Source organism: Henckelia pumila, chromosome 2 (assembly GCF_033568475.1).
Source record: "Henckelia pumila isolate YLH828 chromosome 2, ASM3356847v2, whole genome shotgun sequence".
In the NCBI taxonomy this organism is placed as follows: domain Eukaryota; kingdom Viridiplantae; phylum Streptophyta; class Magnoliopsida; order Lamiales; family Gesneriaceae; genus Henckelia; species Henckelia pumila.
The window spans coordinates 104,097,411-104,120,169 of NC_133121.1; the positions used below are offsets into that span (position 1 = coordinate 104,097,411).

General features: G+C 31.5%; 2 protein-coding genes across 2 annotated transcripts; one reads left to right on the forward strand and one right to left on the reverse strand.

Annotated features, from left to right (window-relative positions):
• Positions 1–855: 855 nt before the first annotated feature.
• On the reverse strand, positions 856–3,904 carry LOC140882969 (uncharacterized). Its single transcript, XM_073289242.1, has 3 exons — positions 3,212–3,904; positions 1,754–2,026; positions 856–1,359 (listed from the first exon to the last, which is right to left on the reverse strand). Exons 1-3 carry the CDS (start codon positions 3,767–3,769, stop codon positions 1,093–1,095), a joined length of 1,098 nt encoding a protein of 365 aa, XP_073145343.1. The 5' UTR covers positions 3,770–3,904; the 3' UTR covers positions 856–1,092.
• A 13,494-nt stretch (positions 3,905–17,398) lies between these two features.
• Positions 17,399–18,329, forward strand: LOC140883315 (small ribosomal subunit protein eS27y-like). The gene is made up of 4 exons (XM_073289737.1): positions 17,399–17,530; positions 17,619–17,720; positions 17,804–17,832; positions 17,960–18,329. Exons 1-4 carry the CDS (start codon positions 17,528–17,530, stop codon positions 18,084–18,086), a joined length of 261 nt encoding a protein of 86 aa, XP_073145838.1. The 5' UTR covers positions 17,399–17,527; the 3' UTR covers positions 18,087–18,329.
• The last annotated feature ends 4,430 nt before the right edge of the window (positions 18,330–22,759 follow it).

Below are 22,759 nucleotides of genomic sequence, written 5' to 3' on the forward strand. Positions count from 1 at the left end.
ACAAATATTTTATAAAATGAATGTCATATTTGTAAATAAAATAATATCAAATGGTACAAAATAAGCTTTTAATGTCTAAAAAAGAGAAAACCTTATAAAATAACTATTTTGCCCAATAATTTTGGTTTTATTAAAAATTAAATTAGGAGATAATGATAATTTCAAATCAAGCTTCATTAATTAATTGAAAGTTTGTTAATTAAAGATCTCTACTTTAATAATAATAAGATAATAATAATATCAATAAATACACTTAACCCTTCGAATAGTAATTGCATTATTAGTTTGCCCTCTTCGACTTAGCCTTTTATAATAATTAATTAATTAATTGATGGCATCAATTTCTCAAGCCTCCACATGACCTCCCCTCCTTTTCTTCTTCCCCTCAAATCTCCCGCTTTTTCCCAAAAATTCTGTATTTATTATATAGAATTTTGTATTTTGTTCCTTTTAACATTTTTGGTTTTTCGTTACAAAAACAAACTTTATAAACATACAATTTAACTTAGAATTAGAACTCTATCAAAGTTTGAGAAGTGCTTAATAAAAACTATCCCAAACAATATCTTGTATTGTTTGGCATGGCTGATAAAGCTTGAGAAGTAATGGAGAAAGAACTGACTGAACTTTTCGAAGCGGTGAAGAGAGCGCCAGATGTGGCTTATAACTTCGCCGGGGGAAGAAGATGGGTGCATCGGCGCTTTAAAGCAGAAGTTCCCTGTCAATTATCAACTCCATTAATGGAGAAAACTTATATCTCAAATCCAGCTGCCTGTTTGTTATTGTCTGCTGGATGAATTAAGTGCATGCAAATCAGTTTCAAATATATTGAAACATGTTTCATTCGATTCAGAGTAAAACCAAATGATATTATCTATTCTAAAAATTTGCAAACCAGCTAAATTCACGTTCGATCCTGAATATGGATGGGTCGAATAGTCCCATTCGAGCCTTTTGATCGATAATTCTTCAAAACATTATGTGCACAGTATATGACAAGCACTTTTTTGTTAGGTTAAGATACAAGCTCTGCAAAAGAACTCCAGGTAAACTAAAGGAACAAAATGGATATGAAAAACCGAAGCATAGTTACTAAGTCTCATTTTTTTCCAGCTTTTCAATCTCTTCGCGACGTTTTCTTTCTGCTTCTTCAAGTTCCCTTGCAGCGTCTTCCTCATCCTCCATTTCATCACGATCTTCAAACTCCTTAGTTGCTGCCATTGCTCTGACAACAGGATCTCGTAGTTCAGAAATCAAACCGCCACCAATCCGATACTCTTCTTCATCGCCAATCAAGAACAGCCGTTGATCAGGTCCATTTGCCATGGGAATATCCACTGCCAGTAACTTCATATCATACTGCCAATAGGTAGAGGTAGAATTTAGGATATTTATACCCCACAAAACTCAACTCTAAAAACTCAAATTCATTGGGAATCGATGCAAAACTGGTGCTTGGAGGTATTTGTAAGTAAAAAAAAAGAAAAGCACACTCATTTTATTCGAATGTAGAGAACCGCTCCAAAGTTAATGATTTATTTGGACATGGATGTGCATCTTAAATTCACAAGACAGAAATGAATGGTAAAAACCTGTAGTCTACAAGTACATCGTATGATGATTTCCAAACATGTACTACACCAAAAACCGAAGGGGCAGGGGAGTTTTTCTTGATTTACTTAAATCAACCAACAACATCCATTTCATTAATAAAACAAATTAGTCAAAGTGAAAAATGTGGGTTGAAGAAAACCTGGCCATTTTTCTTCTTGACTTCAACACTGACTAAACCTTTCCTTTCCGAACCATGTATAGGAAAAATGAGAAAACATCTTTTGCCCCTTAAGCTTGGCTGGAAATTCTTCAGCGTTATACCCCCACCCGACATCACAAAGGCTCGCAAATCTGTTCCAGTGAGTGGGGCACCCATGACCTCAAGGATTCCAGCAGATGTATTTAATTTCCTCATTGCCATTCTGTAAACTGTATCTGGATTAACCGTGAATCTTGCACGAACATACAAGCCCTTGACATGACAAAAACATAAAGTTATCATTGTTAGTCATGATGTTCTGCTAATGTTACAAAGCATGGTCTGAATTGCATGTGATATTGACATATTGTAATGGAAAAAAAGGAAAGACGAAAACCGAAATTTTCCATTTCAGTGTTCATTGAGAAGAGAGAAAATGTGTGGCCAGACAAATGTAGCACATGGATACCAACACATTGTGTAAAATTTATTGAGTTAAATCCAATAATCACTCCCTTTCTTGTTCCTCAATTTATCCAAAATATGTGGGGTAATTTATATACCACTGATTCTTTCTTTCCCCTGAGAATTACTTGAGTCATCCCCCATCTCCCCATTTAACACATCACACAATTCACTGCACCAACCAGCCAAGTTAGCAGTGGAAATGGGGAGGAAAAAAATAGACACAGACACAAAAAGATGTATCAACAATAAAATCAGAAGAAACTGCAGCTCAAGACAAGGAGCTACAGGCCTAGTGGATACATTACAACGGGCATCTCAAGGTCGGGGACAATTGTAATGTCTCAAGCTAAATGCAAAACGGCACTGCAGGCAAGATTAAGAAAAGTCGGTGCAGACATTTTCTGCAAGCTAAGAGTTGTTCAATTAAAAATTTTAAGCCATCTGCAAAGTATCTTCTCTTTGCTCCTTTCATATGTCAAGTGTCTGGTGTCCAATTGATTTCGTTTGATGTTGAGCCTTCATTGTACCGCAGCAGTCAATCAAAAGTGAGACATGATTAACTACATTCACTGTAACTCAATACAACATTACAAGGTAAACATGAAAGATTAATATCAGAATTCAGACACGATTTAACCCCTGCAAGGTTGAGGCCCTGTGTGTACACTAACTTGTAATCATGCTATGGTCACGTACAGGTGCAGGAGAAAAGAACAACTCATAACGTATCCACATGTTCAACACAGGGAAGCAAATATACGTATATGCCACTACACGCTGCTGTAGTCATATTATTCTGAATCTACGACAGCAAAACTATAAAAAAAAACAAAACAAAACAAAACAAAACATGCCACTATATCATGAACAGCACAAAAGCTATTCACTCATCATCAATGGAATAATCAACCATGTCCAACACTAAAACTGCAACAGAAAGTAAGGTTGAACAATGCCTACAAACATCGGAAACAAGAGATCAGAGCTCACCGCGAAAGCCACAATAGCCGATGAAAGAGCTAGAAATCCATACTTTGCCATGCCTTCAGAAAACCCAATAAACATATTAGCAATCCCAAACAAGACCCTCCACAGCAAAATGCACAGCACCAGCCCACCAGCACCCAGTATCACCAGATAATTTCTCTTCCAAAATGCCTCGATTTGAAGCCTCCCCGCCTCCTTATAGCGTATAAACGCCTTCGTAACAGTTGCCCCAGGGTTTCTCATTTTTTCCGTAATTTTTTTCGAGCCCATCTCATAATTCTTAGATGAAAAGTACCTAAACCCCAAATTACTTCTGTTCAGCAATAATCTCACATCTGGGTCTAGATTTCCGTAAATTTTCGTGGCAGTGGGTGCCGATGAAATATAGGATCTGTGAGAATTTGATGACCGTGTAGAAAAAGCAGGGTTCTGGATTATTTTAGGGTTTCTGGTGATGAAATCGGAAATACCACTGGTAGTGGGACTACCATGAGCTGAGGACTTGGAGGTAATGTGATGAAAATACCTGAAAACAAATCTTGATGACGAAGATTTTGCCATTTTCTTTCTCTTTCGTTTCTGCTTGAAATTTCCCAACGGGATTAGATTCACGATAATCACAAACTCGGAGTATGATCGATTGACTTGCAGGAAGAAAATTAATCAAACCGCTTCTTTCGAGGTCTACCAGACCATATATATACGCACACGCACTGAAAAATGATATTCGAACCATGATGTATTTTTTCTCTTTTTTAAGAATTTTTATAGAATATTAGTGACCAAACATATGATTACTTTCTTTTTTTTTTTTTGAAGAAAAACATATGATTACTTTTATATAATCATTTTGGTACCGTTTATAATAAATAATATATAAACAATTAATATAATGTAATAAAAAATAAATAAGAAATGATAGTTAATGTAGTATTGAATTTGATTGATAGATTATAATTTGTTTGATTTGATTGATTAAATTTTATAAAAAAATGTTAAATGATCATTTTATCTTTTTAACATTAAATAAAATATAAATAATATTATTTATAAGAAATAATATAGTAATTTAAATTCAAGTATTTGATTGGTAAGATAAATTATTAATGATTTGATTGATGTAAAATTAATAATTAAGAGATGAATAAATAATATGACAAGAAGAACGCGATATTGAATAAAATAAGTTATACAAGGATTAATAATATTGTCCACCAAAGGATTAATATAGAAAAATCCTTATAAATGGAGTTACGGAGGTTCGGTGGTTGCACCTCTCTTCCCAATTTTGCTCATGTTAGCCTCCAAATTCACCGTAATAGTTATTTTCTTAAATATTTTTCTCATCACTTTCCTCGTCTGATAAAATATTGTTTTGGCTCCATTAGTTGAGTTTTCTAGCTATGTTCATGCTTATAATATTGTTTTATATATCAATTTTTTTAGATGGATATTCGACTCGAACCACAAAAAAAATTATTATGATGAAATTACTTTTCACTTTCAATATAGAATATATATGAACTATTTTATGAATATATATCCGTGATAAATTTAATTAATTGCAAAAATTATATAGAGCATGTAATAAAAATTAACGAGAACTTCGATCCAACCACTTTATTTATATTATCTATACTATTATATAAAGGTTGAGTGCATTTGTCCACATTTTTCTCAACTTCTTTTTCCCACTAACATCTTCCATCTTTTTTTTCAACTAATTGTATCATTTTTGCTTCTATGATTATATAATTTCAAACATCTCAAATATCAATTTGTTTACATTAGCATATTAATTTTTTATTATCTTACCAATAATTAATTTTTAATTACTAATAATACATTATTTCATGAATAAAAGCTCATAATGTTATGAATTATGCCGAAGCGATCATGACGATAATAATTACGAAATAAAATAATCAACAAGAACACCAAGATTTACGTGGTTCACCCAATATAGGCTACTTCTACGGAGCTACTGCAAATATTTATAACCGGAAAAATATTACAAGTGTATACTAAACACTATATCTCTCACACTATCACAAACCCCCGAATATTACCGAGAAAATAATTCTCTAACTCACACTCTATCTCTAACTCTCTTTATTTTCTTCTCTCTTTGTTAATATAAAAGAAGAGAAGAATGGGATAATATAATATGCCAAATGAGGAGCCTATTTATAGGCAAATTTGCTCATGAATGCAAGATGGAGAATTGGTCACGTTGCTTTTCCAATTTCCACAAAAGACAGCAACTTAGTCAAATAAAATTTGATGAATTCACTTAACATTTCTCCTACTTGAAGACTTGATTTCAATCATGGCTTCACACAGTCAAAGCAGCAGCTCATGCATCCTCTCTTATACTTGCAGTCCAACTGAAGTCGAACATAATTTCAGTTTGCCAGTGGTCACCGCTGTTGTGAACATATCAGCTGGGTTTTTACTTTCAGGAATCTTCTTAAGCATCAAGATTTCATCTTCCAAAACTGATCTGATGAAATGGTACTGAACCTATATATGCTTCGTCCTAGCATGATAAACAAGATTATTTGCCAAATGAATAGCACTCTGACTGTCACAGTATAACGTGCTATCTTAAAGCTTCTGACCCAACTCCTCAAGGAATGATCTCAACCATATCATCTCCTTGCTAGCTTCTGTCACTGCAACATACTCAGCTTCAGTAGTCGAAAGTGAAACAATCTTTTGCAACTTGGACACCCAACTTACTACCGTACCACCTAATGTGAACACATATCCAGTAGTTATCAATCTGTCGTCTAGGTCACCACCCATGTCGGCATCTACAAAATCTTGTAAGACTGAATTTGTCTTTCTGAAGCACATAGATGAACTAATAGTACCTTTCAAATATCTGAGAATCCACTTCTCTGCTTTCCAGTGTTGTTTTCCTGGATTGCTCGTAAATCTGCTCACAACTCCCACTGCATGTGCTATGTCTGGTCTGGTGCACATCATTGCATACATGAGGCTTCCGACAACAGAGGCATAAGGAACCTTATTCATATAAGCATGCACCTGCTCCGTCGATGGTGATTGAGCTTTGGTTAGTTTGAAATGACTAGCCAAAGGAGTACTAACCGGTTTAGCTCCATCCATGTTGAATTTGCTAAGTACCTTTTTCACGTACTCTGCCTGAGATAACTTCAAGACTCCGTTCACCCTATCTCTTAAGATCCTCATACCAAGAATTTGTTTTGCATCTCCCAAATCCTTCATTGCAAATTCTTTTGATAACTCTCTCTTGAGTTTTTCAATCTCCTTCAAACAAGATCCTGCTATCAACATGTCATCCACATATAGCAGTAGAATGATATAGGAACCATCAATCTTTTTCACATAACAACAGTGATCCGCCTGGCACCTCAGGAAACCGTTGTTGTTCATGAATCCATCAAACTTCTTGTACCACTGTCTTGGAGCTTGTTTGTGACCGTACAAGCTCTTCTGAAGTTTGCACACCATTTTTTCCTTCCCTCGTACTTCAAATCCCTGTGGCTGCTTCATATAGATTTCTTCATCTAAGTCACCATGAAGAAACGCCGTTTTTACATCCAACTGCTCCAGATATAAGTTTTCCTTAGCCACTAGTCCAAGTACTGTTCTGATAGTGGTCAGTTTCACAAATGGAGAGAAAATTTCGGTGTAATCAACGCATTCTCTTTGTTGAAAGCCTTTTACAACAAGTCTTGTCTTGTACCATTTGCTGCCATCAACTTCTTCTTTGATCCGGTACACTCACTTGTTGTGTACTGCCTTCTTACCTTCCGAAAGTTCTGTCATCTCCCAAGTCTGATTGGATGACAGTGAATCCATCTCGTCTTTCATGGATAACTCCCACTTGATTGAATCATCATTTTGCATCGCTTCTTCAAAGGTCTCCGGTTCACCTTTATCAGTCAGCAAAATATAGTGAAGTGCAGGAGAGTATTTCTGAGATGGTCTGATTGTTCTTGACGATCTCCTGAGTTCAATCACCGGAGTTTGTGGATCAACTTCTTGTGCAGTTTCTTCTTCTTGGTTACTATCCTCCGACTAATTCATAGGAATATCTATCAATGACACTTCATTTGACTTCTGGACTTCAGGAAATTTATCTCTTGCTGCAATGTCTGACTTGTCCTTGTACAAAACTTTCTCATTGAAAATGACATCTCTGCTCCGAATGATCTTTCGATTTTGGTCATCCCAAAACCGATAACCAAACTCATTATCTCCATAACCAATAAAGAAACACTTCTTTGATTTCGGATCAAGTTTTGTTTTGTTGGCTAAATCGATGTAAACATATAAGAGACAACCAAACACTTTCAAGAACGAAAGGTTTACTCCTTTGCCGCTCCAGACCTCCTCTGGTATTCTGCAATCTAGTGGTACCGAAGGTCCTCTGTTGATCAGATACGCTGCAGTGTTAACTGCATCTGCCCAGAATGATTTCGGCAGTCCAGCGTGCAATCTCATGCTCCTGGCTCGCTCATTCAGGGTCCTGTTCATCCTCTCAGCTACACCATTCTGTTGAGGTGTACACCATTCTGTTGAGGTGTACCAGAAATGGTTTTCTCCATCTTGATCCTGTTCTGTGCACAATACTTCTTGAACTCAAAATCTTCATATTCTCCTCTGTTATCAGACCGTAAGCACTTCACCTTCAAGTTGGTCTTATTCTCCACCATAACTTTTCACCTCTTAAAGGTGTAAACATCATACTTATTTTTAAAACAATAAACCCAGACTTTCCTGCTCGAATCATCGATAAATGTGACATAATATCGTGTGCCGCCAAGGGATGTCACAGGAGATGACCCCCACACGTCAGTATGAACCAGCTCCAACTTTGATGCTTTTGGTTCCCTACCGCCTTTCGAAAAGCTCACATTTTTCTGCTTTCCAAGAAAACAACTTTCACACAGTTTGTGTTCGACAGTTTTTAACTCCGATAGTTTTCCTTTTGATATCAGCATCTTCATTCCCTTCTCACTCATATGTCCAAGTCTACAGTGTCATAGACTTGAGTTAGCTCCAGCATCCACAGCTGCCAACATGTCTCTGCAACTGGAAGTCATATAAACGGTTCCAGTTTTTGTTCCTCGAGCAATAATCATGGCTCCTTTGCTCACTTTCCAAGAGCCATCACCAAAGGTCACTTTATGGCCTTCGTCATCGAGCTGTCCCACTAAGATCAGATTCCGGGTTAACTTTGGTACATGTCTCACTTTGTTGAGTTTTCAGATAGACCCGTTTGACATTTTCAAACTGATATCACTCATACCAGCTATTTCGAAAGCTTTTCCATCTGCCAGAAAAACTTTTCCGTAATTACCAGCAATGTAATTACTAAACACCTCACGATCATCGGTGGTATAAAAATGAAGCTCCCGAATCCATAACCCAAGAATCAATCGGGCTTTCCATTGATAATACTAAGGCATCATGCACATCCTCAGTAACAACATTTGCATTATTCTTGGGTGATCTGCAGTCCTTTTTCATGTGACCAGTTTCACCACGGCTCCAGCACTTCAATTTATTTTCAAAGGTATTTCTGTCTTTTCCAGTTCTTGATTTGGATCTGCCTCGCCATCGGTTATTACCTTTTTCACTGCTCCTGTCCCTACTTCTGTTTTCGAGATTTAAGGCAATTCTCGATGATGTTACTTCTCCCGAATCCATCCTGCGAATTTTTTCACCAAGGATTCGATCTCTGACATCATTGAATTGTAACTTTCCTTTTCCAGCAGAATTGCTAACCGCTGTCTGCATCGGCTCCCAAACATTTGGCAAAGACGCCAAAAGAATAAGTGCACGAATCTCATCATCAAATTTGATTTCAACCGATGTTAACTAGGAAACAATCGTGTTGAATTCATTTATGTGTGCCGCCACCGAAGCACCTTCTTCCATCTTCAAGTTGAATAACTTTTTCATGAGAAACACTTTATTATTTGCTGATGGTTTCTCGTACATGTCCGACAAAATGGATATCATCTCCTCCGTGGTTTTTTCCTCCGCCACGTTGTGTGTCACGTTCTTTTTTAGGGTCAATCGTATTACCCCTAACACTTGTCGGTCAAGAAGCTCCCACTCATCATCCTCCATCTTTTCTGGCTTCACCCCGTATAGAGGTTGATGTAGCTTCTTGCTATATAGATAATCTTTAATCTATAACCGCCAGAATATGAAATTTGTGTCGTCGAACTTATTGATTCCTGATCCCTATCCGTCATTTCCGGCCATTGCTTCAACTGCCTTAATAAAAATTCAAAAAATCTTTTCTGATATGGAAGATCAGACAAAGCTGCAACCACAGAGCATACTAAGAATTTTAAAAAAAATTTCACCAAGGCTCCCGGACACCGTAACAGCTCTGATACCAGTTGTTATGAATTATACAAAAGAAGAGAAGAATGGGATAATATAATCTGCCGAATGAGGAGCCTATTTATAGGCAAATTTGCTCATGAATGCAAGATGGAGAATTGGCCACGTTGCTTTTCCAATTTCCACAAAAGACAGCAACTTAGTCAAATAAAGTTTGCTGAATTCACCTAACACATAAAATATTCATGTATTATATTGCATATGCAACTGCGTGTACTTCTGTCGCCACTTAAATAATTAAGTATAATACATAAATGTTTAAAAAAATAGAGCAAATTGTAAGATAAAATAAGTACCACTATTATGTAAGAGGAAAAAATAGTTATTGTTGAGATTTGGAACTTTGTAAGTTGTAACAGTGGGTCCGCATATTTACGGAATGTTTTGGAAAGTTTTGTTCATTTAAAAGTGATTTTTTTCATATTATTATTTTGAAGTTGGTGAAAAATTAAAATATGAAGTTTTTTTTAAATATATTTTTAAAATTAATGCAAGTTAGAGTTTGGAAAATAACTACTTTCAAGTTTAATTGTAAACTAATTAAGAATCATTCCCTTAAACTATATAAAATTGATCTCTTTTAATTATTTAAGTTTTGATACTCACACCATCAAAAATTTATTTATATAATTTTTATTATATTATGAAAATTATACCAAAATTAATTTTTTATTATACAAATGCTTGAAAAATATATAAAATTAATAAAAATAAAGTACAATAAATGACAAAATTTGTATAAATACAACAAATAAGTGTAAACACAAATTGTGAAAATGTAAATTATATAAAAAAATAAAAACTTATTTTAAAAATATATGATTGAAATTTTATAAATTATACTAGAAACTACATAAAAAAAAAAACTCATGTGAGGAGAAAAAATTAGGTCAAATGAATCAAGAGTATATAATTTTGTAATGTGATAAATATGTTAATGATATAAATGTCAACTTATAATTTTAAACTTTAAACTAAAAAATAGAAACAGGAAAAAGCATATCACTCTTGCTTATAGTTGGCTAAAAGTTATAGAAGCTGGAGTTGGGGCTGCAAACGAACCGAATCGAACCGAATAATGTTAAAAATTTAAGGCTCGAATTAAATATATTCGAGTTCGAATCGAAACTAAAAAATTTCAAATATTTTGGCTCAAGCTCGACTCGAAATATTCGAACCTATTCGTGAACTATTTGAACTATTGCTCGGATATTATGGTTCGAAAAGCTCGAAATGTCCGAAAAAGTTCGAAATGTATATATATTTATTATATCATTATATTATATTAAGAAAATATTAAGGCTCGCGAACTATCGAACAAAATAATTTTGCTCGAGCTCGGCTTGAAAAAAAATTCAAACATGTTCGGATTCGGCTCGAGTTCGATAAGTTCGAATACGAATCGAATATTTATTGAGTTGGTTCGAAAAGTTCGCGAACTAGATCAACTCATTTACACTCCTAGCTGAAGTTGACATTCACAAACATTCAAAAGCACTTTCGTGCCACTAGAATATAAGAAATGCTTCCTAAAATCCTTCCAAACCCCTCCCTTAAACACATTCGAAGCAATTTTCTTTTTTTTTTTATCCTTCACGAGATAATGGGATTGATAGGTGTTTTTTTTTTTTAGATTTTTTTTTTTACATGGTTATTTTTTCCCGATTCATTGGATCACAAAATAGTGTATGTTTTTTTTTTCTTTTTTCGTGTTCTCTGTGATTCAAAAGTGCAGTCTTGTGAAGAATGTGGTTCATTATATCTTAACTCATTTTGCAACTTGTGGTTTTATTGATTATTGATGATTATTTGACAGTACCATAACATATATAACGTGTGATTGATCCTGAAAGATCACTCGGGTATACAAATATTTATCAGAAAAAATATCTGATCTAAGAATTTTGGGCAAGTAGAGATAAATGAGCATATGATAAAAAGCCTCGAGAATCAAGACCAATGTATAACCCCGAGTCATCGAGATGAAGGTTGCCTACTTATATAGTGTTCGGTAGAGCTTCTAAAAAGCATTTCTCAGTTTTTTTTTCACAAAACTTCACAAAAATTCAAAATTTTATTAAGGAAAAGTTGAAAAGTATTTTTTAAAAGCTCTCTCAAACGCTGTCTAATTATCTTGATCAACATCAATTATAATATTAAATTGTTTAATATTTGTATGCGTATTGATATATCTATTTATGATACTTATAACTTATAAATTGTAAATTATGTTTTAAAAACGATCGAAAAGTTCCTTGGAAAAATTTTAAAATTGATCGTTCAAACTAAGTTAAATCAAACCGAAACCATATAAATTATGTTCTAATTTTCTTTCTGACGATAGATACTCATCTTATTTCGTAGAATACTGGATTTGATTTTCTAACAGTTGTCACTGCCATTGGTATTTATCAAAAGGAAAGAACAGTTCTACCACGAGAGGATCCAACGTCTTGTGATGCGTTCACCTACAGGAGAAAGACATATAAATAAGGGAAGTAATCGCATTTCCTAAGAATTTTCTACGTGCTACAATCATTCTAGTACACATAGTTCCAACCGCAGACCGCTCCAACGTTAGCCTTAATCATATAAACTCTATAGCATAAAACTAGAGAACGACATAAGTTCTTTATTCTATAAAGAGTATCAAAAAATGCACACATTTTGCGTGTGTAAAAGAGAAGCTTTTTATATTTATATTTTTTAAAAAAGTAAAACATGAAGGAGCGGAAGAGATTTAGTGGGTAGTTGATAGAAAAGGGTAATTTTGGAATGAATAATGCTAGAGGTACAACCAATATATCGTACAACGATATTTACAACAATTATGTCGTGATATTTTGCTATTATCTCGTGAGATTTTGATATGATATCGTAAGATTTTGCATTCAATGTATCGTGAGATTTGATAAATTAAAATTTTGTATTTGTTATAAATATATTATTTTTATAGATGATTATCTTATTAAAGATATGTGATCAAGATAAATATGTAAAAATTTATATCTTGTAATCTTTCCCTATAAATAGGGGTGGTTGAATTCAATGAAAATTACACCTGAGTATTGACTCATATGAATTATCTCTTCTATTATGAATTCTCTCTATTCATTTCTCTTATTCTTTTATGATTTATAACACGTTATCAACACGATGCTGTAACTAACTGAGAATGAAAATAATTCTCGTTTTATTGATGCTATTGGAATAGCACAACGTGTTGTCAATACTCAAATTTATGAGAGATATTCATTTGTACTCTAGAAGTAGCACAAAGAGATATTCATTGCTACTCTAAAAGTAGCACAATGAAAATAATTGATATATTGGTGCCCATGAAATATCATGAATATGTTGATGGCTATAAAGTAGCACAACATGATTTTGAGAATTTAAAGAAATTCATGATCATGATATAATATACTGAGAATTTTGAGAGATTCATGATTACAATTTTGATATATCGAAAGATATTCATGAATTCATGATATAATATATTGAATATTGAGATATTCAAGATAAAGATCTTATATAAGATCAAATATATTGAGAATCTAAAGAGATTCCTAGTTATAATATAATATATAGAGAATCTGAATAGATTCATGATAAAGATCTGATATATGATTTCGTATATTGAGAAAGTGAAGAAATCATGATTGATATCTGATATGATATCAAATATCTACAAATATCATTGAAAAATAGATCTCATGTCAAAATATATCAATATATCAATATTGATAAAAAGATGCAAAATTTGATAATATTCGTGAAGAATATTAATATAAGATCCAAGATTTGGAAATATTCTCGAAGAATATAATATAATGTCCTTTTGGTTATTGAGTATCTTATGAATTGGGAAATTTAGTACAATTTCTCAATGAATGTCGATATATGATCTAAAATTGTCAATATCCATAAGAAAATATTATTAAAGATATATGTGAGATATATATAAAAGACATTGACTTGATATCGATTCAAATCGTATATTTGTTTTTAATGCTCTAGAAGAAGCATGATCTATTATTTGTCACTATTTTTATGAATAGCGACTTGATGTTCAATGATGAACTGCATAGGCTATTGATTGAAAATTATGAATGTGCGGTAGTAAGATCGCAACACCATCAACCGGAAAATAAAAATAAAATTTTAAACCCAATGAATTGGACCATCATCTATATTGGGCAACGACGATGATGGATTGATGGTAGCCTATGCATGATGATGTCAATGGGTTGATTTATGACTAACTTCAAGTCATTTTATTTATTTATTGAACTAATTATTTTTGGTAAATTAATTTTTTATTTGTTTAAACTAAATTGTGGAAAAATCTAGCATATGTTGTGTTTTGATTCACATAAATTATTATGATGATATAAAATAAGAACTACATATTTTGTGAATCTATTAGTCAATATATTGCATGGGATGTTGATTATGCAATTTGGTGATAAAATTTCTGATTTGAAAAATTTTATATTTTAAGGATATATTGGGTTGTTATATCTTTATTCCGTAAAATTTTGATTATGGATTTTAAATTCCTCAATTTTGATTGTGGATATAAATTTTGAATGTTTTCAATCATTTGATTAAGCTATTATTTTTTAAATGAATGATAGAGTATTTTTATCACATGTTATTATCTTACATGTAGGAACATGAATTTAATGTAAAACGATATTCGTGATAAATTGAATGTTATTGTTGAAGGTAAACGATATACTTGATGCATAAAGGTATTTGAAAAGGTACGTCCGATATTTTATTATTTAATTATAATATCTTATTTATAGTATTTTGTTCAAGGAAAGACAATTATGAAAGTTGTCTGATTAATGTGGTCCATTCTTTTAAGTGAATGTGACAGTGCCAATTAACACAGTTAATACACTGTAGTTTAATTCTTCAAGAAAGAAAATGTCATCTCATATGAAGCGAGGTATGAATCATAAATTCGGCACAAAATATTGAGATATACGTCATAATAAAGTATTGTACTAAATGTATATTGGTATCTCGTATCACTATCGTACCCAAAGTACGTAAAGAGAATTTATTGATATCTATAAAGCAAAATATAAAAGTTTGTGGAGACCATTGATGTCTACCGAAATTATATATTTCATCGTATGTTGATATGAATGTATGAAAGATCTTGAAGATCGTTTGATTGACGATGAAAAAAATTTGATATGATGTGCTAGATATTATAAAATAGTGATATACAATATTGACGTATATGGATTTTTGAATCTAGTAGATATTGATTTGGTTTAAATATTATATTAAAAATCAATATTTCTAAAAGAGCTAGAAAGCTCCATAAGTATCATTGATACAAATACTTTCAGAGTTTGGAATAATGGATTGAATTGAGCATTCAAATTATATAAATAGTTGAAAAACTATTAATATGAAAGTTTTTGAATTAAAGATCCAGAAGATTTTATGAATTTTTATTGGCCTATAAAATTTGATATCACTATCATTAGCTCAAATTGATATAGAATTCCCATATTATCTGGAATGAACGTGGGCCCACAAAGCGCAAAATAATGTTTGCAAAAATACGTATTGAGAAAAACTTCAGAATATGTAATCAAGACAAGCTTGATCAAAAAAGAGGATATGCATATCAATTTTATGATTATAAATATGTTGGTTTAGTTGATTTATTTTGCCTCCAATCAACTATTAAATCGTGAAAATAAATGCTTCATATTTGGGGATATCTGAAAGATATATTATAAATATTATGTCAAATGCTCATGTACTGAAAATTAATGTTTGTACTAGAAATTAAGTACAATAAATCTCTTGAATTGATTGTAAATATGTTGGAAATAAATTGAATCTTATGATCAATTATTTTGAGAAATGAGATTTTATGACGCAAAATTCTCATTTATTATTATTGTAAAACAATGTTTCCAACATTGAGGGGAGGAAATAGAAGCTACAAGAATATTTGAGATCGATCCCAATGAAATATAAAGTTAACATGATGTTCAAAGTTTAAATCTCAAATACATTATTTGATCTTGTGTATAAGATCGTTTAGCTTCATTTATGTTCGAGTTGAATAATTTAAATCGTTTTTAGTGACGAATAACCCCTTTAAAGAAAATGTGTGAATATCTCAATGTGAAAGGAATAATGGAGGTTGGTCGTTATGAAATAAATTAATGTCCTGCAGGACCATATCTTATATTACTTGCAAGTAAATGAAAAAGAACGATAGAAGCGTGAACGATCAATTATTCCAATAATCCAATTTGGATTATGTTATTCACGAAGAATAACAAGTATATCAAAATATGATATTTCACAAATTATTTGGGATCGAAATGATATAATCATTCGTGTGTTTTGCTATTACGCAAAATAATGATTATTTTGAACTACAACTTGTTGAACTTTCAATAACAATGATATGTGGCAATATGAGCATATACTAGCAAAGTTTCTCAAAGTATTTCAAGCGAATTATGAGAAAATATTTGCACTTATCGTGAATGCACTGATTTGATGGTGATACGTATAGAAACATCCTCGAAAGATTCGATGCTCAAAATATTTTTTTTGCCAACTTGAAGAAGAAGAAAATATATTTAGTTTTGAAGTACCATATATATGGCAAAATCAGCATCTGAATCAATTTTTGGCAAATTAGTGCATAAGATTGAAATATTAAGAGTTAATAATTGAAAGTGATGCTTGCAAGAGGGGGATCAAGTACTATTTTTCCCTTGTCTATGATTTTTCCCACGTGGTTTTTCATAACAAGGTTTTTAATGAGGAAATTAACAAGTTTCAAGAGATGTTGTACTCTTTTTCCTTCATTAGGATTTTGTCCCACTGGGTTTTTTCTGATAAGGTTTTAACGAGGCGCATCCATCGTCGGTAAGATATCCAAAAAAAATATATGTTGTTGTACTCTTTTTTCTTCGTTCAGATTTTTCCCACGGGGTTTTACTGTCAAGGTTTTAACGAGGCAACACTTGAGTCCCGATGAAGTTCCCGAGCATCCATCTTGCCAAATGAAGATTTTGAAGAATTGGTTGCTTGCGCAAATAATCATCTAAGGGGGAGTGTTATAAATATATTATTTTTATAGATGATTATCTTATTAAAGATATGTGATCAAAATAAATATGTAAAGATAATATTTGTAAAGATTTATATCTTGTAATTTATCCCTATAAATAGGGGTGGTTGAATTCAATCTCATGAATTCTCTCTACTCATCTCTCTTATTCTTTGATGATTTATAACAGTATTGAATTTTTTGTGGTGTAAAAATTGTTGTACAAATTTGATTGTATATGTAGCATTACTCTTTTGGAATAAGTAAATTTGGTGTCCTCAAAGTAGTTATTATAATGTGCTCATCAGCTCATGTTTTATATAATAGTATAGTATAGATAATATAGATAATAAAATGGGTGGATTTAGTTTTGTTTATTGGTTTATAATTTTTGGAAACCAAATAATATTGAGTGGGTTCGAATATTTATTATAAACTGAACCAATTCGATTTTGTTTTTGTTTTTTTTAAAGAAGAACAAACCCCTCATAAATTGAATCTAACTCTATTTTGTTTATCCATAGTTAACGGGCTAAGCCCGATAACAAACCCAATCTTTTTTTTTTTAAAAATAATAATAATAAACTAACAAAAATTTTATACTTGTATTTTATTGTATATTATTATTAATTATTAAATTAAAAAAAGGCAAAATGAACCTTGGAGGACCCCAGCTGGCCACCTCCTATATTTATCATCGTCAAAACCCTAAAGCAAACTCTCTTCCCCTTCCAAATATCTCGTTCGTTGTAGCGCTTGCCGGCTAGGGCTTTTGCACGCCTCCATTCCCCCAAGTAAACATGGTGAGTCGCCGTATAAATCTATTGATATGCACGATTTGTTAATCTTTTTCCAAAGGATTTCGACTCAGTTGATTTCACATATCATCAGGTTCTCTCAAACGATTACGATTTGTTGAATCCGCCGGCTGAGCTTGAAAAGAGGAAGCATAAGCTCAAGCGTCTGGTCCAATCCCCAAATTCATTCTTCATGGTACCGCAATCACGCTCTTTTTTTTCTCTTTTTATTGATTAATTTTGTTATTTTTTTATTTAGTTATTTCTTTCCTATTGTAGGATGTGAAGTGTCAGGGTTGCTTTAACATGTAAGATGATTTCTTTCCACACCCAAGAAATTCTTGAATTTTATCTGTTCCGTGTATCGTTTGGTTTGATTAATGAAAGATGAAATTTTTGGGAGCTCATCTGTGATTTTGTTCGTGTTTATTGTAGAACCACGGTTTTTAGCCATTCGCAGTCGGTGGTGGTGTGTGGCAACTGTCAGACTGTGTTGTGCCAACCAACTGGGGGGCGTGCGAGGCTTACAGAGGGATGTTCCTTCCGGAGAAAGGGAGACTAGAGATTGGTGATGAATTCTCTGTTTTCGTTCTTGAGGTCAATGAAAGTGATTTGATTTCTGGAACGAGAACTTGATTCAAAGTGGAATAGCTCGGAATTGCTGTTGAGTCTTTTTATTTATTAGCATGTCTTGCTAAAATTTCATTGGACAAATTGAAACATACGTGACTTATGTTTTTGGATCTATTTGAGTTGATTTTGCTATATATGAATCAAACCAATGCATATGTTGTTTAATTTATAAGTTTGTGGTGATGTTCTGGGTTTTATTCTTTAGTACGAGATATGATTCGCTGGCTACGATCTTGATGGCATGTGGTGGTACTTTGGTTTAGGTTAGTGACTATATCCTTAAGCCCGGTAGTCGGTAGACAATCATGTTAGATAGCTCTTATGCATGCTCTCTTTGATAGGGTAACTAAGATCAGGTTCCGCACTTAAGATCAGGTTCCAGGCTCTGCCTAGTTCAAAGCACTGGCAGTGAGCATCGGCCTTGGATGATAACTCTTGAGCTCTCTTAAATAGGGTAACTGATGCAGATTTTGAGATAAGTTAGGTTGCATTTGCGTGGAAGGATTTGATATGAAGTTATTATATCTGGAGATAGGGATTTTTAGATAGAATCTGAAACACACACCTCCAATGAAACAAAGGATGATTACAAAGGGAATAAATATATAGTTTTAGTTTCTGTATTTTACAATGAATGAATGGTATTTTCTGTTTTTTTTTAATAGTTCAATGCAACAGCCTTCGTCCCTCTCATTATAAATGTTACCTTTATGTTCAAACCTAACGGCTAAATATAATTAGGTGAAATTTTTATATTTCATTATAAAAATCATGAAGTTGAAATATTTGGGGATTAAAATTTTTAAAAAGTTTACCACAAGGATGGGTTTGGAAAGCTCGACGTTTTGTGCAAGTATCACATGTATTTTCCCTGATTATTATAATTATAATTGGGGGCCCAATAAAGATTTTAGAAATATCTTTACTTGTACATTGATGAAACATAAATGATAATACAGCCCCCCTGAACATCCACAATGTCCCTGAAATCTGAAAACTATGTTATGATATTTTTATTTCGAAGTTCATAATTTTTTTGAACGTTATTTAACATTAAAAACGAAATTATAAATACATCATTTTTTTCTAATAATATTTCGGTGTTTTTCGTTCACGATGCATTTTCATTTTTTAAAAAAAAAAATAATTTGAGACCTGTTAATCGAAAAACACATGCTAATGGGTAGTAGCATGTACTTTTCGTTCAAGGCATGTTCAATTTTATTAAAAAAATTAATACAGGTGAAATTAATTAAAGTAGAGGTACATTTATATAAAAAAAATGACCCATTTTATTATGGATATTTTAATATATATGAACAACACAATGATTTATAATTTTAATCATTTGTAAAATTTTAGCTAAACTTTAGATGAAACAAATTTATGTAATCAATTCATGTTTCATCTTTCCCACCAAATAATAAGCATATAGTCAGATACAAAGCTAGCGGCTAGAGCAAAGTCCAAACATTGAACATACGAATAATTTGAATCATAGAATAAAATTCTAGAATGTAATAAACCAAACTAAAAACTAAATAATTAATTTTATTCCCCAAAATTTCTCACCCTCTATTTTGAACTAATAGGGGAACTAGAAAATCATCTCTGGTTATGGAATAGCTTTCTTTTCTACCTTTTTTTTTTTTATTCACCCTCTATTTTGAACTAATAGGGGAACTAGAAAATCATCTCTGGTTATGGAATAGCTTTCTTTTCTACCTTTTTTTTTATTAGAAAAAGTTCAATAATATTAATTCAAAATATCCAACAATACAATATCTGAAAACCTAGTTGGGAAGGCAACAATAGTAAATCTAAAGGTGAAAGATGATAAAAGAGCTTTCCGAGCAAGTAGATTAGCTACTCCATTAGCCGAACGTCGCATGTGCAAGAGTGAGATGAAGTTTCCTAATTAAATAAGCACGTGGATTATTACTGCGGTTGTACCAGTCAAGCTTTGATAGCTTTCTTATAAAGCGATTTCATGAAATCATATTTGTGGGACGCGCCTAACTCATACTTACAATGAAAAATAATTTTTTTTGACATAGAAATTATGTTTTTTTAATACATTGAATCGAGTAGAAGATTCATTTTATAAAATTGATCTTTTAAAACATTCTCATTTGATCTAACGTGGATTTTTTTAGATATTTAATTAATATCCCTTGAGTTAGTAAAATTTTCTGCTCTATTGCGATTTGGGACCAAATTGGATTTATGATAGAGTGCACCGAACAAGTACTTTTGAATCACTAGGCCACCTAATCCACCTTAAATATATATTTTTTGTCCTACTTATATATTTAATTAAATAAATGAATACTTGTACCCACAGACCTAACCCTATATTATTATATTATAAAATATATAATGTCCACAGAGACATAGACGAATTGATAAGACTTGGACTGACATGGAAAAGAATTCTCCAGCGTTGTGGATTCGATCTTCGTGTGGAGCATATTCTCTGCTCACTTATTGTGGGATATGCTCTGGGAATTTCTGGGAGTTGGTCATGTTGCTCCCTCACTCAGATCTCTGTCGTTCATGCACATCCCTCAATTTAACCTGTTAATGGGGCAACATTCATGTGGGATGAAATCCCTTCAACATCGAACCATTTTTTTTTAAAAAAAACAAATATATACTTTTTTTTAATCGGTAAGAATTTCAATAGTGGTAAACTTGGTTATGTTGACTCTTCCGTAGTCTACCCACCGTGTACGTTAACAATGATACCGAAAAAAGTACTTTATTTATTTTTTAAAAAAGTACTTTATTTATTAAATAAATTTGACTAAATCAAAAAATTAATATAAAAGATATATAATATATGTAATAATTTTTGGTACGATCTCTCACACTTTTTTTTTAAGAAAAAAAATTCCCCGATATCATATTAAATAAAATATTCTCTTTAATAAAGTCAATATCAAGAGGGATGATTTATTATTGTGTCTTAGTCTCGTTTGGTTTGAGTGATGAGATGAATAAGAGTGATGATATTTAAACTCTAAAAGTTTATAATTACACTCTACTTTAGACATTTATTGTGTTCTCTTACAAAATTACCCTCATCTAATGATTTCATATTTTCATATGACCAATATATCCTTTTTTTATATACTTGAGTTTTAAAATGAAATCACGTTATTTACGGGGTTATTATAAGAGAATATTACTTTCCCCTCTCAAAAATATTCTTAAATGGATTTTGAATTTAATTAAATAGATTAGATATTTACTCTTTTTTCGAAAATTTAATTATTAAATATTTTAAGTTTAACATCCACAAGTTAGAATATGGTATAACTATAAGAAGAAAGCGATTTATTATGTCATAAAATGAGTTTGATTAAAATAATGTACAAAATTTAAACAAAAATAAAAAAAGCTTAATTTGATGTGTTTATTAGTATTTTCATAATCACGAGTATTGCTTCTGTTATCTTTATTTTTTATAATCCAACAAAATTTACAAATAATACTTTCATTTGTTACAGTATATTACTAATGATAAAATTTTGTTACTATCTTAAATAAAATTAACTTTCGAAACATATAACTAATAAATTATAAATACACCAATGAAGCATCTTAAACCAAAAAAATATTCAAAATAAAAAATATTTTCAATCGTAAACATTAATTTACTTGACTTAAAAAATTTAATAGCATTTGGCTTCACTTTATATTAAATTTTTTTTCTAATTATACAATAATATAAACAACGATACATAATATTAAAAAATATATTTGACAAATATTTTTTTAAATATTGTTTCTAAACTAAAAATTGTTTAATTTATGCAAACAATATACTTACAAAGTATATTTTTTGGAAAGAAAATTAACGGATTAAATCATTAATTTAGTGTATTTCAAAATCTTTCCAAAAAATTAATTTTGCAATATTTTTTTTTTGAAAAACTCTATAACCCGATAGTGAATCATTTTGGAAACATAATTAAGTATTAACCGCACCGCACACGTATTGTGTGTGTAATGTTATATACAAATATTATGTTATGTGTGTATATAATATAAATTTAAATTTTTTTTCAAGTATTTGATTATATTTTTTTTTGGCAATTCGATTTTTTTGTGGGGTTTTTTTTTTTGAAAATAAAAATTTAAGTGAGCATACCAAGAGACCACTAAAGTGTTAGCTCTTGCTTTATATATATTATATATGTTTATAAAAGGGAAAAATTAGCCTTGTAAAATTTGAAATAATTAAATGAGGATAATTTTGTAACAAAATACATTAAATGTCAAAATGGAAGTGTGATTATAAATTTTTGGAGTGTGAATATTATCGCCCGATAAATAATATATAGATAAGTAATATAATGTAATAAAAAATAAATAAGAAATGATATTTAATATAATATTTGATTTGATTGATAGATTATAATTTATTTGATTTGATTAATTAAATTTTATATAAAAATGATAAATTACAATTTTGATCTTTTAACAATAAATAAAATATGAATAAAATTATTTATAAGAGATATTATAGTAATTTAAATTTAATGATTTGATTGATGTAAGATAAATTATTAATGATTTGATTGATGTAGATTGATA

Excerpts from the sequence above, each read along its gene's own strand:
- LOC140883315 (XM_073289737.1), top strand. Across the intron at positions 17,721-17,803 it reads CCCCAAATTCATTCTTCATG|GATGTGAAGTGTCAGGGTTG; the intron begins GTACCGCAATCA and ends TTCCTATTGTAG. Across the intron at positions 17,833-17,959 it reads TGTCAGGGTTGCTTTAACAT|AACCACGGTTTTTAGCCATT; the intron begins GTAAGATGATTT and ends TGTTTATTGTAG.
- LOC140882969 (XM_073289242.1), bottom strand. The coding sequence starts at position 3,769 with ATGGCAAAATCTTCGTCATCAAGATTTGTTTTCAGGTATTTTCATCAC. Across the intron at positions 2,027-3,211 it reads CGGCTATTGTGGCTTTCGCG|GGCTTGTATGTTCGTGCAAG; the intron begins GTGAGCTCTGAT and ends TGTCATGTCAAG. Across the intron at positions 1,360-1,753 it reads TCAAGAAGAAAAATGGCCAG|TATGATATGAAGTTACTGGC; the intron begins GTTTTCTTCAAC and ends ACCTATTGGCAG.